Here is a 20,292-nt window from a genome sequence, read left to right on the forward strand (position 1 = left end):
TCTCGATAGAAATTTTTGAACGTTTTTGAGGTTAGAGAAAAGAGAGTGTTATTTCGCGATCTTTATGAGTGATAACGAAGTCAAAATGAAGAGTGAGATCGACGTGCGAATGTACATGAATACAAAGAACGTATCGTCAAGGTGTGAAGTCAGAACTAAGTGTAAGAACAATGACGATGAATCGTGATCTTAGTGGTTGGCCTTGTCCACTCCAACAATCGTCGTCGTCGTCGTCATCGTCGTCAGCCTTTCGTCGCTGTCGCCGCCGTTTTCGTTTTAACAGCGGTGCAACGGTCGACGAAGAAGAGTTGGCAGAGGAAGAGAAGGGGAAAGGGGGGAAGAGGAGCGACAGCAACATTAGTATTAGTAATAGTAATAGTAATAGTAATAGCAGTAGTAGCAGCAGCAGCAGCAACAGCAGCAGCAACAACAACAATAACAACAGCAACAGCAGCAGTAGCAGTAGGAGACGAGAAAAATACGATAGTGGTAGAAGAAAAAGAGAAAACGAAGGACGGTGACGCGGGTGTCGACGATCGCGTGGAATGGCAGCGGCCCTGAAAAAAAACCATTCGCGGAGAAGATTGGCCGCCTTGACATTCCTCTCGAACATATCTCTCGATGGAAGTCATCGTGATACGAAACTGGCTCTCCTTTCGCGCAAGCCCACCTTTGGTGGGGCTGCTGGAATCGCAGGAGAAAGAAGGGGTGGTGGGGAACACGCGCGAACTTTGAGCGACGGCGGCGAAGCCCGCCGACGAAGCTCGACACCGAGATTTGAATTTGAGGATTCGTTCGAGGAAACTAGTTCGCCTTTATTATTGTCATCGAGGCGTATTGCTCTTGACAGTTCGACGACTATCGATCAAGATGAAAAACAAAGTCAACGACGAGAATATCCTTCTGGTGCTGATTCCTCATCCTCGCCTCGCGATTCGCATAAACAAATTCATCGTGCGAACAGTGCGAGACACAGGGATTCGATTGGTTCGGACGAATCTCTCATTCCCGCTAAGGCGGCTGTGGCTGCATTTCTCGAACAAGAGAGAAACTATCCGCATTTACCCTCTTCCGGATTGCACACCGGTTCCTTTAGAGAACGGTAAAACCCTTCTTTTTTCCTCATTCTTCTCTCTCCTCCTCCTCTCTCCTCCTCTCGTATGTCACCCTTTAAACTTTTTTTACCAACTCGTTATATAAGATACATCTATCTTCATCAATTATCTAATCCAGACTATGGTAATCTTCAGTCGATAGCTGATGGTTTTGACGATACTCAACAATAATCATCATTTTTCCTCATATCTCTCATAAAACTCGCCGATCAATTTTAACAAATAAAAATAAAGTTATATCAAATATATATTTTGAGAATAGTTGATCAAAATATAACTAATTGTACATCGTTCTTTTTTCTTTTTTTTTATTTTCAATAAAAAAGTCGAAGTTATAAATTTCAATGTATTTTTTCGATCATATTAATTTATAAATGCGATTGTTTATTGTAAATATAAGTTTGTTGTATACTCGATCGAAGAACTTAACGGCATTTATAATGCACTCGAAGTCTTACATAATTTACAAATTCCATTACACGCGTATCGTATTATACAACGCGATGATACATTTAAGAAGAAAAAGAAAAAGAAAAGAAAAGAAAAGGAAAAAGAACTATTAGGTCATTACCTATATTCAAATCTTATTACTATTGCCGAATAATTTTATTTATCGACAAACAATTTCAAAATAATTCGTTTTTATTAACAATCGAGAATTTGTAATAAAAACTTTTATTGTGAAGTCATTGAAAAATCACTGTTCCTTTGCTTGACCGGAAATAATATTATAGAAGTTAACACATTGTTGAAACCGGATGTTATATTCAAAAAAGTAATGCGTTTAATTACGGTTATGTTCATACAATCAAATTAAAATCTTTATTATTAAAATATTAAAAGTTAAGGAAAATTGATAATATATCAAAAGTAAGCAAATATCTAATATATATATATATATATATATATATATATATATATATATACATATATATATATATATATATGAGATATTTATATATATATAAAGAAAATTATATTGTAATAATAATTTAAAGAATTTGATACTTTGATAATTATGTAAGTTGCATGCATGCGCAAAAAATACGAGTATATTCCTGAGAACGGCCAACATTGTGTTAACAATAATATCTGTTAAAATTACGTGATTGATGCTGCAGCACTGGAACAACTGGCAGCGACTATTCCATGCTCGAAAGACGCGTTGGCTCGTTGCAATACAAGAAACGGATAAGTCATCAGACATCGACGTTATCTGAAGATATAAAGCATCGATGCAATAGCAGTAACGAAAGCATCGGTTCGCTTCGTTCGAAGTCGCAATCAACGTCGTCTAAGGCAAAAGGAAAATCATCGTGCAATAATAACGTGCAACAAAACGTTAATACCAATAATATACCGGAGATCACAAAAGCAATACGATTGGTACAACGACCGGCTAACAGACAAAAATTTGGAGACGACAGGCTGGTCTTGGTTTCCGATAAATATGTTCCGTTTTTGATATTCTCGACTCTTCCCTACAACAAGGGTCGTTCAAGCTGGTAAATAAACAAAAAAGATATATATATATATATATATATATATAAAAATATGTAATGTAAAGATCGATCGAACGTATTACCTTTGAAGGGGAAATAACATCTTTAACCTTTGCACTGTTTTATCATAATACTTCGTATTACATATTATTCGTAGGTCCGAATTGAGGAGAGATACAGGAAGAAGGAAAAACGTTTCATCGCAAAGACCTCTGTCCGCTATCAATGACACTATCGATCCTTTCGGTCTTCTTGGTATAGAAAGAGCTAAAGACGGACAGGTACTTTAACAATCAATTCTAGGTTTCTTTTTTTATTTATTTATTTATATAAAAGAGATTTATTTTTCGTAGTAATTATCCACCACTTACCTCCACACATGCCCTCTTTTTTTTTTTTTTTTCTTTTTTTTTTTTAGGAAATTTCTTATGAACGATTGTTGGTGCCATCGAGACAATTTCAAAAAGAGAGAAAATTATGCTCGACCGAGAGTGAAACAATAGAATTATCTCACGTTATAGCAAACAAGCATCACCCGGTACAAAGGTATTTCTTAAAGATAAAGCAGTTTTATTTTTAGAAGAATGTCTCAAGTATGTGTCCAAAGCATCTACCTCCGTTTGTATTAGCACGCACATTACGTTGCCATATTTAGAATGAATTATTATCGTTCACTAATTTCATTCGTATATCAATTATTTTATTCTATTAATATCGTGCGTTAAATAATTTTCCCCTTATCTATCCTTTTCTCACTACTAACAATTATTTCTAATATCTTTATTCATAAATTTCGTGTCGGTATGTTAAATTAATAATAATATAAGATACATTTCACACATAATCACATCCTATAACGTCGCTTCTAAATCATCTTTTTGCAGGACAAAAACTATAACATGGAACTTGGATCACACGAAATGGTAAAAGTTATTTAAAAAAAAAAAAAAAAAAATAAAATAATAAAATAAAAGAAAAAAAAATATATATATATGTATATATATATATATAAAATAAAAATACAATTATGGAAAAAGCAAGCTAGGATTGTTAGTAAAATTTAGTTTATTTTGCACGACATGTGCTTGGTGTAGGCCAGTCGTAATATTAATACAGTACTATACCTTTAACACATTCCGTGCCAATCTGATTTTTGGACACTTTCCGTTTAGGCTCTATGCTCCACGCTTTATGATTAAATAGTTTTGCTTCTAATGGATGCCTTACAATCTATACAATAATACAAAGACCATAATTATCAAGGAAAGAGTGTAGAGTTTAAGATGCATAAGACAACAAAGCAATAAATTTAATTTTCAAGAAATTATTTTAATAAACATGTGATTTTATTCTTTTTACAATAAGAATTCCAAATGGCTTGAACGGAAAGTTTAATGTGTGGCACATACATCCCACACAGCACGGAACGTGTTAACTATAAATATATATGTATAAGATACCTTATTATGGATCTTATTTTATGTTTGTTTTTAAGTTTATATTATTTCATAATATTTAAAAACTATATAACTTTTAAAACTATAAAACGATAACTGCAAAATAAGAAAATCAAAGATCACTCGTGTCGAACTTTGGAGTTTTGATTAGCCGATTATAGAATATTTTTATCTAACAAAACGAAATAATTGCTTACACTTAAAAAAACATTTATGGATATTTGGATCAGCATACATTGAATATAAGGACTTTCATTTTATATCTAGCCTAGATAATAATAAAACGATCAAATATTTATTACCGGCTACAGGATAATTTAATGATGATGACAACCATTTGATTATTTTAAAATGAAAAAATAAGTCTTAATTCATTTACATATCTTATCGCATTAATATTTTCTTCCATTTGCACGTTATTTGCACAGGGATTAGTGGATCCAAAAACTATTGACAATTACGCTTTACCATACTTTTTTATTTTTATTTTTATTTTTATTTTTATTTTTATTTTTATTTTTACTTTTATTTTATTTTTTTTTTCTCCTAAGTATATATATTCTCCATACTTTTGTGAGTGTGTGTGTTGTTTGTGCGCGCGTGCGTGTGTGTGTATTACACACATGCTATTTAGTGTAGTTCACTGTTATTATTATTTTTTCCATCTGCATTATATATTTTACTATGCATGTTAGTAGATATTTGTAATTTTATAAGAATACATAAATCTCATGATAGATTATTAATATTTTTGTATTACTATTTATTACAGGTGTCTTTCATACGACACGGCAACACATCGTTTACAACACAATGCTCCGGAATCTCCTCCATTGTCTTTTGGTGCTGATCCTATCAATAAATGTATATAATAATATATGATCTATTTGATATTAAAAACGAACGATTTCTAATTAAAATTTCTAATTGTTTTGTAAATAATTTATTTAGTTTATGATTGGGACGAACAATCCGTGCAGTATAATCCAAATTTGTTAGATGATCCAGAGCTTATTGCAGGAAAACATAGAACTCTACTCACTTTTACATCATATATGGTATTTATATTTATTATTTGTTTATTTATGTGTAGTGTAATGAATGTTTTTTAACATGGTATTATGTTATTTCTTTTACAGGCATCGGTGATTGATTATGTCAAACCTTCCGATTTGAAAAAGGAATTAAATGACAAATTTAAAGAGAAATTTCCGCATATAGAACTAACGCTCAGTAAATTACGTAGGTATGTATTAAATATTTTTAACTTTTTATTGTACCTTATGTACTATATCTTTGAAACGATACAAATATCTTCAAATAAATTTTAACTTATAGTTTAAAGCGAGAGATGCGTAAGATAGCGAAGACGGAATATGGGATAGATATGTTGACCGTAGCGATGGCTTATGTATACTTTGAAAAATTAATTCTTCGTAATATTGTGACTAAACAAACACGAAAATTATGCGCGGGTGCTTGTTTGCTTCTTGCAGCAAAATTAAATGACGTTAAGGGTGATGTTTTGAAATCATTGATCGAGGTATTCATTTTTATTGTTACGTTTATTTAATCGTTTATTTATTAACAATTTATATAAAAACATTTTACAGAGGATAGAAAGTGTATTCCGCTTGAATCGTAAGGATCTGATTACATCCGAATTTGCTGTACTCGTCGCATTAGAATTTGGCTTACACCTTCCAAATTGGGAAATATTTCCTCATTATCAACGTTTGATATACGAATCTTGACCTTCCTTTTCATCCTTCTTCATGCACAGACGTCAAACATTATCTTCTTAATCGTGCAAGAAGTTGAAGAGAGATATGTACATTACAAAAGTTTAACCGTTATCATTAATGCTAGATACAAAAAAAGAAGAAAGAGATTTAAGTTAAATCTTTAAAAAAAGAACATTAGTATGCATAAACAGCGATAACATACTATCTGTAACAATTATACATCAATGTGATATTGGAATCGTAATAGATAAAAGTAAGAATAAGTCACGAAATTTTCATTCTTACGAATGCATGAATCTAAAGAGCTCATGAATTTAAAACAACGTAATGAAAGAAAGACATTTTTACAGGAGAAAAATAAAAATATAAGCTCAACTCAATATTTTAGTTTTTATTTTATAGTCATATCATTGCAACGAATTTATTTTGCCACACGAATTATAAATATTCACGAAAAAATAATAAAAGAGATAAATTAAACTCTTTAGGTTGTATTCTGATGAAGGTCAACAAAACCTAAAGATTTGATGTTATATAATGAAATAATGTTAGAATATCATTCTTTTTTGAAATTTAAATTGATAAATACACTGATCTTAAGATAATACAAAAACTAACACGACATAGATCTCGTAATTGATGCAGTCGTGATCAAGTTTTATTATTTACATTCAGTTAATTTGAACTTAAAATTTAATTATTATATGATTATCTCCCACTGTACTTTTATTTTTAATTGTTTGTGACATACAGATGGGATTATCGTGAATATTTTACAATTATTGGTGTAGTTCTTAAAATGAAATGTTTAGTTCTTATTTTGAGATTGATAGTCAATAAATTATAATAACAATACGTTTTTAACAATACGAGCTTGAATAGTAAATTTTATGTTGTATGTAATTTAAAAGTTCTTTCGAAAATGTAATTGTAGATTTAATGATTGAAAAATTCTGCCTTTTATATTTAAAAAATAAAAACTCATTTGAAACATGATTATTTAAAATTATTTAACAATAAAATAAAATAATATTCAATTTTTGTTTTGATTATATTTAAATATTTTTTATTTTATCAGGATTGTGTGTATTAGCTTGACTACCAAATTAAATTATTTTAGACTACTTTAAGTGCTTACGCACATAAAATTTCAATCATTAAGTCTAGTATCGTATAAATTTAGAATGTGCATTCTATTACTAAGGTTAATTCTAGATCGTGCTTATCAAATTCAATTTAATGTGCAGAATAAGTATAGCATTTTATAAAAAAAAAGGAACACCTTTTTAATAATGCCTTATATCTATCTATTAATACCTTCATTCATGAAAATGGCAAAAAAATATATGTACTCCAGTTTAGTCGTAGATTTCTTCAATTCTGGTTTTAATTATTTTGTCATATCCCTGATAGTTTCAATGATATTTCAGTGGACAATCTTAAATGAGCCACTATGTATGTTACTGTAATGAATATTATACCAATAATTAATTATTATTAATATTTTATGTAAATATAACGTTTTTACGTGTTTAATGTTTATGTAATCCTTTCGTCTTTTGTTGCCTTGTATTTGTTAAAAAAGTGAAACTGTGTATATTCCTGAAGTAGTACTAAAAAGTAAAATAATGTAAAATGCTCTATGTAGATATAATTACGATATAATTCCAATTAAAGAATTTTTCCAAAGTGATTATTGATATTTTTTTAAGATATAAATTAGAAAATAAAGTACTTATTTTTAGAATAAGATTGTATATTTATACTTACATTTCATGCTTTTTAAATATTTATATCGATTTATATAGACGTAATTTAAAATAACTTGATGTGTGTTGATCATTTTAAGTTATGTTAATTTAGAATATAAAAAATTATTTTTTCCAAAATAATTTATATCTTTTTAACATGTTTTTTAAAATAAAATACAGACTGGTTTAATAATTATTGCTGCTTAAAATATTTTTAAATCAATGAAAATTAGGGAAAAAATTTTTTAACAAAACTTGAATTATACAAAAGGGACCATAATATGATGATAATGATTTTTTGTGAAGTTAAAATTTCGTTAATGAATTTTTCTTTAATTCTCGTAATTTGAAATATTTAAGATAGGAATAATTATTAAAATAGCTTGTATAATAATCTAAAGTTATGTAAATAAATTAATATGCATATAATCTATATTCATGTAATTCTACGTATACCAAATCAAGATACAACTTTCGTAAAATACTGTACTTTTAAACAAACTTACTACAAAGAAAATTTATATATAAAAAAAGGAAAAAAAGACATTTACGAAATAAAACACAAAGGTGTAATAATATAAAATATACATTGTTAAAGAGACATGTGTATATGTGTATATACATATAAATCTTATTGGTTTACAGATTAGACAATATAGTAAACTATTTTGTAGATTTCTTCTAATATTATATTTTAATTGTTAAGAAATCTGTTATAATTTTGTAGCTATAACACGTTTGTATACTGGGAAGGATAATAAGATTAAAGATTGAGTGCTCGTAGAATTTATAATTTTCTACAACTTTTAACAAATGAGACAGTTTAAAGATTTTTCAATTTTTATAGTTGATATCTTTTCCACTGTAGCATGATATGATCTCTATATATAAACCTATACATAAAGAATCTGATATATATCAGAACCTACTGTATATTAGGATAGAAAACTTGATATATTATATAATATATCTTGATATATTATAATTTAACTTTTTTACATTTAACTTGATATATTATATAATATACTTGTATATTACATAATATTATATTAGTAATTATTATAGCTTTTATGATCATACTTTATAAATAAGATAATGTTGAATTATTAAGCTTCAAATTTAGCATTAACTGCAATTAGTGTTATCCAATATATATCTCGAGTGGATTTTGTATGCTTCTAGATATAAAATAATTGAATTGAGTTACACTTATGCAAAATGTATAAATTTATTTTTAATAATGGAAGACATATAGAAGGACTTAACTATTTTATGAATAGAGCCTCTAGTCAATAGTCACTTGTAATCATATATGTGTCATTAATTATAACAGTGGACGAAGTGATATATTTTTCGTATCGAGATATTTAAATCTTTGCGTTTGTGTCTAATAAAAAATATTTTTCCATTATGTAACAAAATATTTTTCAAAGTACTTATTGTTATAAAGTAAATTTTTTATGTAATTATGAATTTTTATGAATATTATACAAAAATATGCGTTTTTTGATATTGATTTAGACTATTTTCAAAATTACTCAAATAAATTAAAAATGATTTATAATAAAAAATATTTCAGTTTTATTAAAAAAAGAAAATTATAAACAAAAGTATTCACTATTATTATAATTATAATCATATTAATTCGATTTAGAATAGTACTGAAAATTTCTTCTTCTTTTCCAATAACAGTATTTTATATTTTTCTTTTTTGTAATATAATCGTTTGTTTTAAAGCTTTAAGCGAAGAAGTTGACTTATCTTAAGTGTCATTTACCTTGAAAATAAATATAATTTTATACAAAAATCAGATATTCTCAGGCAGCAAAATCATGTGTTTAAAAAAAAATAAAGTATATAGAAAATCCCACTACCAAAATAAATAAAAAATAGAATTATATTTACTGACTAACTTTTCAATCATTTAATGGTGTATTTAACAACTTTTTTTTTAATTCTTCTAGATTCTTAAAACATAAATAATTGTATTATAAAATAAATCATAAAATCAATTTTTTTACTTTTTTGATAGCTTACTGTCATGATTACGATCACATATGTAATAGAACTATATTGTTAGTCCCCATAAGAAAAGTTTCTTTTTGCATTAAATATTAAATTGAATTATACAACTATTCTAGACACGCATTGAAATAGAATATAACATAAATAAAATTACGGTAAAACTAAAATATATTTTAATAATAGAATAGATAAATTGTCTTAAAGCTTATATTTTTAAGAATATATTAAATTGATAAATTTCTAACTGCTCTAACCTCCAAATAGTATGTTTTAGCAAGTGAGTTAGCATCTCTGTTTTATTTTATTGAAAAAATTGTAACACATGAGAATAACAAAATTCTCTGCCAGACAAACAAATCCGTACAAATGATATCCGTACTATGATATTTCGTGATATTTTCGATTCAACTAACAATATACACACATAGTCTGATTAAATATATATATATGCTTGAAGTCGTTCACTTCGCAACAAGTGTCGAGACTTAACAGACTCAAAGTGGAATATTACATTATTTTCACTTGTGCCACTCATACTAGATGATTAAACGACGCAACTATCAATTTTCTGCTGTCAGTTTTACTTCAAAAAAATGTATAGGAAGATGTTTTATTATTGTCCTATAGTGTTAATTTATCCACTGTATAAGCAGGTGTTAGAAAATGAAGTCAATTGTTAAATTTATGCCCGATTTCGAAAAAAGATCCACAGAAAAAAAAACTAAATAAGTAAATTTGTTATTAGAATAATTATTATTTTTACTGCGAAAAAGCATAATTACATATCTAATAAAATTAATGAAATCAACATAACCTAACCTATGGTTCATGATTTTACTTTTATTATATCCAATCCATTCGTCATAGAATTATATCTTCAGAGCTTAAGAAAAAATTTGGTAATTTTTTTCTTATATTGCTTTGTGCACTTGAAACATTTATGATTCTATTTTAAACAGTTTCTCAAGAATTAACATATACTTAATTCAAACTGATTGCAATTTCTCATAAAATTTCAGAGAACACAGCACTCTTTGATAATAAATTCTGTACGATATCAAACATTCACATTTATTGGTCTATGAAAAATGCACCACTTGTTGGCAAGAATTCCAAAACTACATTCAATAAATCTGTATGTTCTAAATATGCAGTATATATAATTAAATATATATTTCTTAAAAACTTTCCCATAAATGGATATAGTATGAAATTAGATAATATCATAACATAAATAGCATAGATCCATTAAATATTGTATATGACTCCCATATGATTGAAATAGTTCAAATTTGGTTTTATAGTTTTTCAAAAAACACCGAGTTCTTAAATACTATTAAGTCAAATAACTTTCCATACACTACAAAATTTACCTACATAAAATTATGTATGATGAATCACACATCTAAAATCAGAATTTAATAAATTCAGAAAAATTTGATAAATTCTTGTAGTCATAATACAAAGAAACACTTTCTGTTGATTTTACAATTCTAATGTGTTTGCTGTTTGATAGAATTATGTTGTTTTTTCAAGTCAAAGTTTTTGTGCTAGTGACATATAGACTTCATCTTTTCCTAGATAACATGACAAACTTCACAGATTATATTTGATATTGTTGATAAATCAAGTCAGTATTGACAATGTGAATCCCTTACTAATGAATCTGATAATATCTATAATAAATATAAAACATTTATAGTTGAAGCATATATATAAGTATAACATTTTATTACTTTTTTACATATGCTGCTATTCAAAAAAGGTAGAGAAGTATCAGGACTTACTACTTAAAAGAAATTTAGAAGAAATCAAAGAAAAAAATAGGTTGGATATAAATGGATATAAGCAGTATTACTTTTGTTGATTGTTGACGAGAGCGTTTTTAAAATGCGCTTTTCGCACCGGATCAACGATGACAGTCGATTTGCACGGAGGAAATGTCCTCCGGCTCGTCTTTGTTGTCCGAGCTATAGACCCATTAGTCGCGATGAATAAGGCCGACGGCACTAGGCTAGGATACCGTTGTAGGTCGTCATCAAAATACCGCTCGCCGCGTTCCCGCAAATTAATGGGAGAACACGCGTTCTTTAAAAGATCCCTTGAGAAATGGAAAAGTAATTGCGATATGTAAATCTCACCGTGTATTTGATTGGATGAGTTACCATTATTTATGTATGTTGTGTATGAAGTGTAGTTAGCTGTACTGGTTGCTCCTGAAGGAGGCTTGAGAGCTTAGATATTGTGAATCTGAAAGATGTAACTTGGCCTCTTTTTGTCTCTGGCCTCTTTTGAACTACCCACATAAACTAAAATGAAATTGATGAAGGGCGGAATTTGAAATATGGAAAGAGAAAGAATAAATGCCCATTGGTCGGGTATAGTTCGTTGGAATATTTAAACATTACGTATGTTTAACAAGAGTGTTAAACACTCTTTTGTTCTAATGATCATGCGATTAGAGTATGACAATGGATATTACAAAGCTAGAAGCCAGATAACCCTTAGTTTATCGCACCTAGGCGTATACCTTTATTATTTACTTATTGGCCAGATTGATATATTATTAAAACCCAGGTACTTTACTAAGAATGCCTAAGCCCAGACAAAGGTGGCTATTTGTTTTTATCTATGCGTTTTGTTTAGCTAATAGTCGATAGGTTCCCAAGGATAACTGTTTCCAATGGTGTTATATGATTCTTAAGAGAAAGTACCGTGAACAATGGAGAGACGCACGTGTGCGTCAACAATTTTGAATAACAAAGATTTTTGAAAAACATTTCAAAAAATATTTCATCAAATATTAAGGAAAAACATAAAGACAAAAGCAATTCTGCAGAATCAAATAATGTACATGAATGAAAATAATTTACAGTGCCTCCACATCGAATATTAAAAAATTCTGAAATAAGAGAATCAGAAAAGATTACAAGTTGATTAATATATTTAAACAAACAATTGTCAAAAACACTGATATTGGCGATATTGACAAGGACAAACTATTTTTTTTATTACTTGCATCTGAAATGTGCAAAGTTCCTCAAACGTAAAAGTTAGAACTTAAATAAGATATTCTTTTGGCTATTTTTGAGACTCAAGAAACTTTATTTTTTCATTAGCCATTGATAGATCATTATCTATCAATCTATATGAGCTATACTAATTCAAAAGGAAAAAGAAAAGAAATAAAAATTTGCAGATGATGAGATTAATTATTCTTTCAGTCATCACATCAACGACTAAGACATAAATTAAACACTTTGAAGAAATTGGTTGTTTGGTTCATCCAATCATATCATATTCATATATTACAGGAATATTCCTTAATCAGTAAAATTGCTTGATTTGACAGCATGAGATTTATATTTGTGGAACTATTTGAAGAGTAAGATCTATATGGACCTCTCACACAATCGTGCTGAACTCAGAACTTAAGAAAGTGTAATTAGAATCTCAATAAAAATACTATGCTGTGAAATGAGTAATATACACTCAAGATTGGAGGAATGTCTATACAGAGGATAAGGTCATCTTCAAGATATTCTCAAAAAATAAAATTCTTTATATTATACTTTAAAATGTTATATTTTTAATTTTCTAAATAAAGCATTTTTCAATGAATTATCAAGCTTTCCTAATCGCCTGTTTCTCTATCGCATTCTGTATAACTTTGATTAGGCACCTCTACTTTAAATTATAAAACAGAATTTATTGATCTACTTTTTTTCTTTTCTTTTCTTCTATTTTTTTAATAGGATATTTTTTGCTCCCAAAATTTGATAGATTTAGATTTCTCATACTATACTATACATCCTATATACTATATACATATGTAGTAAACATCTATGTAACACAACTTTATCTAATGTGGATTCATATAAAACAAACCAAAAATTGATATGTTCTTATAATATAATAACTAGAAATTTACTTTTCTTATGATTATGTGTTTCCAAATGCACAAATAATCAATATTTATATAACCTTATGATTTGTATAACAATAATTCATGTAACACAAAGTATATTCTGTATATTATACAGAGTTATATCTCCTGTATTATATATAGTTTTTAAATTCTTACATTCATATTAACTATAAGAAAATATGTATACAAAATATAAAATTTTATCAATTCCATATATTATATTAAGAAAATATATAATGTGATTTAATATTTGTTATATTGCATTGATGTGTTGTACAATATAATTGTAAACATTCATTGTCAAATTGGTTACATAAAATTCATTTCAATGTTTTCCATAAGATTATATAAAAAAGAAACTTTCTGGATGTATATTTTATTTGAAAATTATTATTTTAAATAAGTTCAGTATTTATTACAAGTGGAATAATCGTTGCATCTTTTTCCTTTCTAGATTCTACTATGCATTTTGCAGCTTCTAATATTATTTCATAAAATTCAAGAAATGTTAATAAATAATTCATATTAAGAATTGTGTTATCGTCAGTATCCTTAATTAAAGGACACACTTTTGTCATGATTTGTACTATTTTAACTGGTCCTAGGTCTCGAAAAAGTAATAATTCTCTTGTATCTTTACCCTGCCTCTTTATTTGCATTTCAGTTTGCATAAAAGGTTTTTCGTCTCTTGGAAGAAAATTAATTTTTTCTCCAATTATAACACAATTTAATCCATTTAAGATATATTCTGGTATACTTAAAATAACTGGTTCATTAACATCCACTGTATGATCTTTAATACATGCTATTAACATATCTGTTGCAGTTGGTGGATATCCTACTTGTTTGTAAAGTTTATATATGGAATAAATTGGTAGAAGATTACATTCGCGTGGAATTATACCTATCAAGAAATTTATAAGTCATCTTAATGTATTTATAAATTTAAAATAAACATACCAACAAAATTTCCAACGTTGGGATACACATCATGCGTAAGAAATTCATTTAGACATTTGACTAATATTCCATGTTTCCAATGAGTCTCTTTTTTTATTTTATTATTTTTCCAGTAATAAATACGCCAAGAAACTTCAAGTAAAACATGCAAAAATTGCCAGATTTCAATTTTCTCAAAAGGATAGTATGGCTTTTTTATAAGAGTTGATTCATTTTCAGCTAGATATAGTAACACATAATTTTATAAGAAGTATATATCAATATTCCGTAAGTGCTAATAAAATCGAAATAATCATTAGAATTTACTAACTTATATAATTATCAATTTCAATTAGACTTAAACCTTTGATATTTAAATTACAATCACGCCATAGTTGCCAAAGCATTAGTTTAATCAGAATGAAATGACATTTTGATTCTTCCTTGTTAAATAACTTTGCATAAATATCATAGACATTTCGTATTTGTAACATGTGCAACGTTAAATAATCATATGTTTGATTTTTTTCATACTGCCACTTTTTATCAAAATTCTTTTTTAGAATAGTCTTATTATTTATTATTTCAAATGAAGATCGAAGTAAACAAGAGCATGACTGTTGTTCGTTACAAATATAGCATTTTCCTAAGGAATGTAAATAAAGTGAAAAGTTTTTAAATGATGATAGTTGAATTAAACGATTTATATGATATGATAAGGATGGAAATTGTTCTGGCTTTAAGATCGTAGTTGTATAAGGTTCCATGATTTTTGATATCTTTGCATTTCTGTAAATAATAATAACCAATAAATTCTTATTACTTCACTTTTTTTTGATATTAATAATTAAATTAATTTGAAAAAATAAATTCTATTATTCTTACAAAGAAACAAGAATGTCTGTTGAATATAAAGGTTCATCTTGTATTAATTCTCCATTATTTCCTATAAAATATCATTATGATATATTAAAATTTCTAGAACTATTTTGAATGTAAATAAAGTCTTTTATAGTTAAAGATTTAAAAAGACGAAGCAAAGTTTACCAATTATCATTCCATAACCATCTTTCTTATTATATTTCCAATTACCAAAATACTTCGCACCACCCATTGAGTTCAACTTTAATAAACCTATTTAAAATGATAAGAAAAAAATAACAATTAAAACAATAACTTATCAGTAAATATCAGTACAATAGTTTATCACTACATGCTGCATATATATAACCCATTCATTCTCATTTTCAATAAAAAACTGATATTATATATGTCTATAATGTCAGAATACTTATTTCTTCCTATTAATATATTTTACTTATATATAATTAAAATTATATATTATATTAAATAAAATTTTTTAAATATATTATGATTAATTGCGAAGAATGATTTTTTAAATGAATGACGGTGGCCAATACGTTAATTTCATTAATTTGTATTAATATTTAAAAGTACATTGTTACTGACCTTTTCCATGTTTTGTACTGTGATACCAATTACCAAAATATAAAATATTTTGTAACCAACTGAAACTCTTGTTACAAAAGCCATGCCATATATATTCTCCATAACTGTTAAGTGTTGAAATTATATAAATAATTATTAATTATATTGATATTGTTTAAAAAAGAAAAAAAATGTCAAAAGAATAAGTAATTGACCCATGCATATTTCCATATTCCCATTCTCCGTAATAAATATCACCATTAGACCATGCCATAATTCCATTACCATGTCGAAAATCATTTTTCCAATATCCTTTGTACTGAGTTCCACTTGAATAGACATAAAAACCTATACCATTTCTCTTACCCATTGACCAATCACCATCATATGAGTCACCTTCAGCGTAACAACAATAACTATAAAAAAGAAATTGCATTATTAATTTAAAAACTTATCTTAAAAGCGAATGAAACGATACTTCAAGAATTAATTTAATGTAATTTCAAACCCTTTTCCATGTCTGTATCCCATGTACCATTGTCCTATATATAAACGATAATTGTCTTTATCCAAAAGTGTACCTTTACCATGACGATAACCATTCATAAATTCTCCTTCATACCAGCAATTGCTCTGCCATTCTAAAATTCCTCTACCTTCTATTTGATTTTTTTTAAACTGACCCTATTGAAACATCAGTCAGTTAAAATTTACAAATTATAGTGTCATTTATAAATAAGATAAATCTTATAATTACAACATACTGAAATTAAACCTTATATTGTACACCATGATGCCATTTGTATAATCCTTCATCGTTCATCATTTTTCTACTTGTGCTACCAAAATAAGTATTATTATTGATAAAAAAGAAATGAATGTTTTTATCTTTTAAATTTGACTTTAAATATAATTTATTTGTTTTATCTCTCGTAAGATCATTGTTATTAAATCTCTTTTCTATAATATCTTCTGATAACTCTTTTTCATTTTCATCCTTATGCATTTGTGAAGTAATACATTTGCATGTCAATTGTCCATCATATCTGCATCAATACAATGATATGATTTCAAAGAAAATAAAGAAATGAAAACAGAAGAAAAAAAAAAATAATTACTCGATTATGATATATTTAATTAGGTCTTTGTACAGAGAATAAATAAATTTATCTTTAGCGCTATATTTGTGATGCTCTTTTGCAATATGCGCATAATTTATATCTTCCTTTATAATTCCTTCTTCTTCTTGTTCTATACTCTGCTCTTGTAAATTTTCTTCGTTTTCTATGATTTCTGGTATTATCATTGTTTCATCATATTTTTACATACACACACACGATTTTCTTTTTCAATTCGATTATATCAATGCTTTAAACATTTAGCATTATCAATATTATTCGCGTGCTGATTCGTTTTAATTCAAAAAATAAATCAATCCATCAATGAATATTTTTCATTTGAACATTGCGCAAATTGAATTTACAAAATAAGATCTAAAAACGTACAGAATCGAGTTAGAATCGAGTTGTCAGAAAGAAAAAAATACAAATCATCTATATCGCAAAATGTTCTTTGCTAGCATATTTTAAAATGAATTACATAATATATTTAATTATATTAATAATAAAAAATAATAGTTAATAATAAAAAAGTAATATTACTTTTATCTATTTGATATATATATATATATATATATACATATACATATGTGAAAAAAAGAAAATGAAGAAGAGACAAATAAATGTAAGTTAAATTGAAGGTTAATCAATAATGAATGTTATCGAAGGAACGATAATGAATATTAATTTATATATATTTCAGTCGATTTTTCTATCGTGCGATGATGAAACTGAAGACATGGAACCTATTCAATTTAATATACCTGCATCATATAGTGAAAAAGTCAAAATTCATAATTGGTATGTCTTATACGTGTAGAATACGTACGAAGTAAAATATTGACATTGTTATGCATAGCAACGAAATACATTCCTACCGTATCGTATTTTATTTTACAGTATGTAATAGATTCGAAGTGAATTATATTGGAATATTATAATATTTTGTGCTTTTGTATAGGCAAATGAATACACTAGCAGAACCAAAAGATAATAAAGATATTTTTCCACCAAAAGGAAATCTTCAGAAATCAAGTTATAGACGATTAGGTTCATTCGATGAACCTATGGGTATATCTGAAACTCATGCTATGCTATCTCAAATAGATTTCAAGGATTTGTATAAATCGATTCAACCACATAGAGGTTTTCTTAAAATGCTATCTTTTGCAAGGACCGAGTAAGTAAAACTTATATATATATTCATGTAATATATAAGAGATTAAAAAGCTTCTAATTTCTAATAGAAGGGAAGAGCAAGAGAAAGAACCAAAGTTAGAAGATATAATCTATAGTTCTGAAGAAATGCGTTGCATGGATTATCGAACCACGACAGAAATTGAATATCGAGCACCTTATCCAATGAAATCTGGACCACCGCCTCAAGCACCTCCTCCAGTACCATGGTTACTTAACCGTCGAACTATTGGTTATACTCTTGAAGATCTACAGAAATATGATGGTGTCGTTACGTTTTTGGATGAAAATATGAAGCTCCAATATTGCATAGCTGATCTAAAAAAGGAACGAAATAAAATAAGAGATATTATATCAGTCAACTCTTCAAATGATTGCAGTTCACGTCAAATTGTAAAAAAAAATGAAAACGAATATCAATGTCATGAATAAATAAAAATACAAATTTACAATATTAAAATACTTAAAATGAAAAAATTAAAATAGATCATTTATAAATAAAAACAAAAATTTATTGACTTAATATGTTGGTAGCAGGAAGCAAATTAAAAACAAATATTTATATACAATTTTTCATTGAAAAACATATCTACAAGGTAGCTTCTTTTTTTTATAAGACTTATAACATTATATAGAGAATAATACATCAAAATATATTAGAATAGGACTCATATGTAGGATTGTACATCGTTGCTCGTGACAGAAGCAAAAGCTACACAATTTCTTAAAATAATTATTATTTCTGTGCTGCAATTGTTCTTTTAGCTATCATATTGTGGCACTCTGTATGTGAAGTTATTACTTGTGACAATATTAATTCCGGCACCATAATATGGCATAACATAATGTGAACCATCCGCTGGTCCGACAATCTGTGTTGCTATTAGTATTACATCTGCGAATTGACCCAGGAAGAGAAAACCTAAAGTACTTAATTTCAACAATCCAAGTGCTGGATATCCAAGATAAAAACGATCTGCACCAAACATACCCAAAAATATAGACAACAGTAAAGTTGTCTCAAAGGAATATCCATTACTGTAAATGATTATAAGAAAATATTTGATATGAAACATAGTGACTTTCAATTAAAACGATCTTAATATATATATATATATATACATACGTCCATTTACAAGGTATATCCTTTTTAAAAGTATTATTTCTCGTTTCTGTACAAATAAGGCCATCTGCAGCTAGACACAATACTAAAAAATAAAATTCAAATACATTATTTATGAAAATTAATGAATAATTTAAGAAACATCAAGTTTTTACAATTCTTATCATTGTATTGTTCTTGGCATAAGTCTACAAAGTGTACGATAATAAAAAGCATTTTAGGAAAAGATCTATAAAATATTTAGTAAAGGTTAATACTGTAATTGATAAATATACGTATTACAAATATAAATAATATTCATATTATAAGGAAATATATAAATATATAAGTAAATTTACCCCTGGCTTTATTTTCTTTCGTACACCCTTTAGGTTGTTGAGTTTTTTGATCTATGAAATCATAATCGGGATGAGGGCAGATGTATTGTCCCATTCGTAAATTATTACAGTCAATTTCATATGTGTAATCGGCAGCATTGCTGTGTAAAATTAATAAAGAAAGTAAAAAAAACACGCTAAAAAGTTGTGCTAGATAACACATAACGTTTCATTTTACACTAATACTATAAATGCAATAGCGTTACTTTATTGACTTCTAGTTCAAGATTAAAGTAATGTCTACATTTTTGTTGTATTTTGAACACAATGAAAGAGGACATGAGCGCGCTGCTGTCGTTTTCATGTTTTGAATACTTAAAGCAGGCTTAGCTATATCCTGTGTTAGTTAAAGATCTTGTGTCCACAATAAAAGTTTTTCGTCAAAGAATTAGGTTCAAGTTCTAAGCGCTAAATATTTGTGTTTATATAACTTTAGATGGCGTCATAATCGAGTGTAAAAGTAAGTTGGACAAAAAATCGGATAACAACCAATTAAAGTATTCCGGAACGTACGAGTCAAGCTAATGTGAAGAAAGTTTTATTTATTACTTTTCTCTTTTTTTCTG

The 20,292-nt window shown here is 27.4% G+C and overlaps 4 protein-coding genes and 1 long non-coding RNA gene across 16 annotated transcripts; 3 read left to right on the forward strand and 2 right to left on the reverse strand.

Annotated features, from left to right (window-relative positions):
- The first annotated feature begins 545 nt into the window (after positions 1 to 545).
- LOC118450785 (uncharacterized) lies at positions 546 to 6,815 on the forward strand. 2 transcript variants are annotated; one of them, XM_035886693.2, is made up of 10 exons: positions 546 to 1,102; positions 2,237 to 2,620; positions 2,775 to 2,898; positions 3,036 to 3,163; positions 3,502 to 3,540; positions 4,847 to 4,938; positions 5,026 to 5,132; positions 5,214 to 5,320; positions 5,413 to 5,617; positions 5,688 to 6,815. In XM_035886693.2, exons 1-10 carry the CDS (start codon positions 546 to 548, stop codon positions 5,826 to 5,828), a joined length of 1,884 nt encoding a protein of 627 aa, XP_035742586.1. In that variant the 3' UTR covers positions 5,829 to 6,815. The 2 variants fall into 2 exon arrangements, with proteins under 2 accessions (XP_035742586.1, XP_035742587.1); XM_035886694.2 differs by lacking the exon at positions 3,502 to 3,540.
- A 2,843-nt stretch (positions 6,816 to 9,658) lies between these two features.
- On the forward strand, positions 9,659 to 14,860 carry LOC146872537 (uncharacterized). 2 transcript variants are annotated; one of them, XR_014982951.1, is made up of 3 exons: positions 9,659 to 9,750; positions 14,350 to 14,518; positions 14,597 to 14,860. It is a non-coding gene; the product is annotated as an uncharacterized LOC146872537 (long non-coding RNA). The 2 variants fall into 2 exon arrangements; XR_014982950.1 differs by lacking the exon at positions 9,659 to 9,750 and adding an exon at positions 9,757 to 10,324.
- Positions 11,351 to 18,608, reverse strand: LOC118450781 (uncharacterized). 5 transcript variants are annotated; one of them, XM_085661213.1, is made up of 10 exons: positions 18,384 to 18,608; positions 16,687 to 16,750; positions 16,420 to 16,595; positions 16,127 to 16,327; positions 15,933 to 16,036; positions 15,510 to 15,596; positions 15,348 to 15,408; positions 14,794 to 15,251; positions 14,484 to 14,702; positions 11,351 to 14,361 (listed from the first exon to the last, which is right to left on the reverse strand). In XM_085661213.1, exons 2-10 carry the CDS (start codon positions 16,735 to 16,737, stop codon positions 13,919 to 13,921), a joined length of 1,800 nt encoding a protein of 599 aa, XP_085517339.1. In that variant the 5' UTR covers positions 16,738 to 16,750; positions 18,384 to 18,608; the 3' UTR covers positions 11,351 to 13,918. The 5 variants fall into 5 exon arrangements, with proteins under 5 accessions (XP_085517339.1, XP_085517338.1, XP_085517340.1 ...); XM_085661212.1 differs by having other exon boundaries at positions 11,351 to 14,427; XM_085661214.1 differs by having other exon boundaries at positions 11,351 to 14,427; positions 16,676 to 16,750.
- Positions 17,399 to 18,785, forward strand: LOC118450796 (uncharacterized). Of its 4 annotated transcripts, none has more exons than XM_035886730.2 (4): positions 17,399 to 17,654; positions 17,733 to 17,830; positions 17,991 to 18,209; positions 18,277 to 18,785. In XM_035886730.2, exons 1-4 carry the CDS (start codon positions 17,634 to 17,636, stop codon positions 18,656 to 18,658), a joined length of 720 nt encoding a protein of 239 aa, XP_035742623.1. In that variant the 5' UTR covers positions 17,399 to 17,633; the 3' UTR covers positions 18,659 to 18,785. The 4 variants fall into 4 exon arrangements, with proteins under 4 accessions (XP_035742623.1, XP_085517344.1, XP_035742622.2 ...); XM_085661218.1 differs by having other exon boundaries at positions 17,639 to 17,654; positions 17,930 to 18,209; XM_035886729.2 differs by lacking the exon at positions 17,399 to 17,654 and having other exon boundaries at positions 17,696 to 17,830.
- Positions 18,786 to 18,827: 42 nt separating this feature from the next.
- Positions 18,828 to 20,161, reverse strand: bisc (TM2 domain-containing protein 1 biscotti). 3 transcript variants are annotated; one of them, XM_085661219.1, is made up of 4 exons: positions 19,688 to 20,161; positions 19,353 to 19,434; positions 19,218 to 19,264; positions 18,828 to 19,121 (listed from the first exon to the last, which is right to left on the reverse strand). In XM_085661219.1, exons 1-4 carry the CDS (start codon positions 19,887 to 19,889, stop codon positions 18,988 to 18,990), a joined length of 465 nt encoding a protein of 154 aa, XP_085517345.1. In that variant the 5' UTR covers positions 19,890 to 20,161; the 3' UTR covers positions 18,828 to 18,987. The 3 variants fall into 3 exon arrangements, with proteins under 3 accessions (XP_085517345.1, XP_035742628.1, XP_035742626.1); XM_035886735.2 differs by having other exon boundaries at positions 18,843 to 19,264; positions 19,688 to 19,827; positions 19,933 to 20,159; XM_035886733.2 differs by having other exon boundaries at positions 18,843 to 19,264; positions 19,688 to 20,159.
- Between the last annotated feature and the right edge of the window lie 131 nt (positions 20,162 to 20,292).

This window comes from Vespa mandarinia, chromosome 14 (assembly GCF_050613455.1).
Source record: "Vespa mandarinia isolate Hongniang chromosome 14, ASM5061345v1, whole genome shotgun sequence".
Lineage (NCBI taxonomy): Eukaryota > Metazoa > Arthropoda > Insecta > Hymenoptera > Vespidae > Vespa > Vespa mandarinia.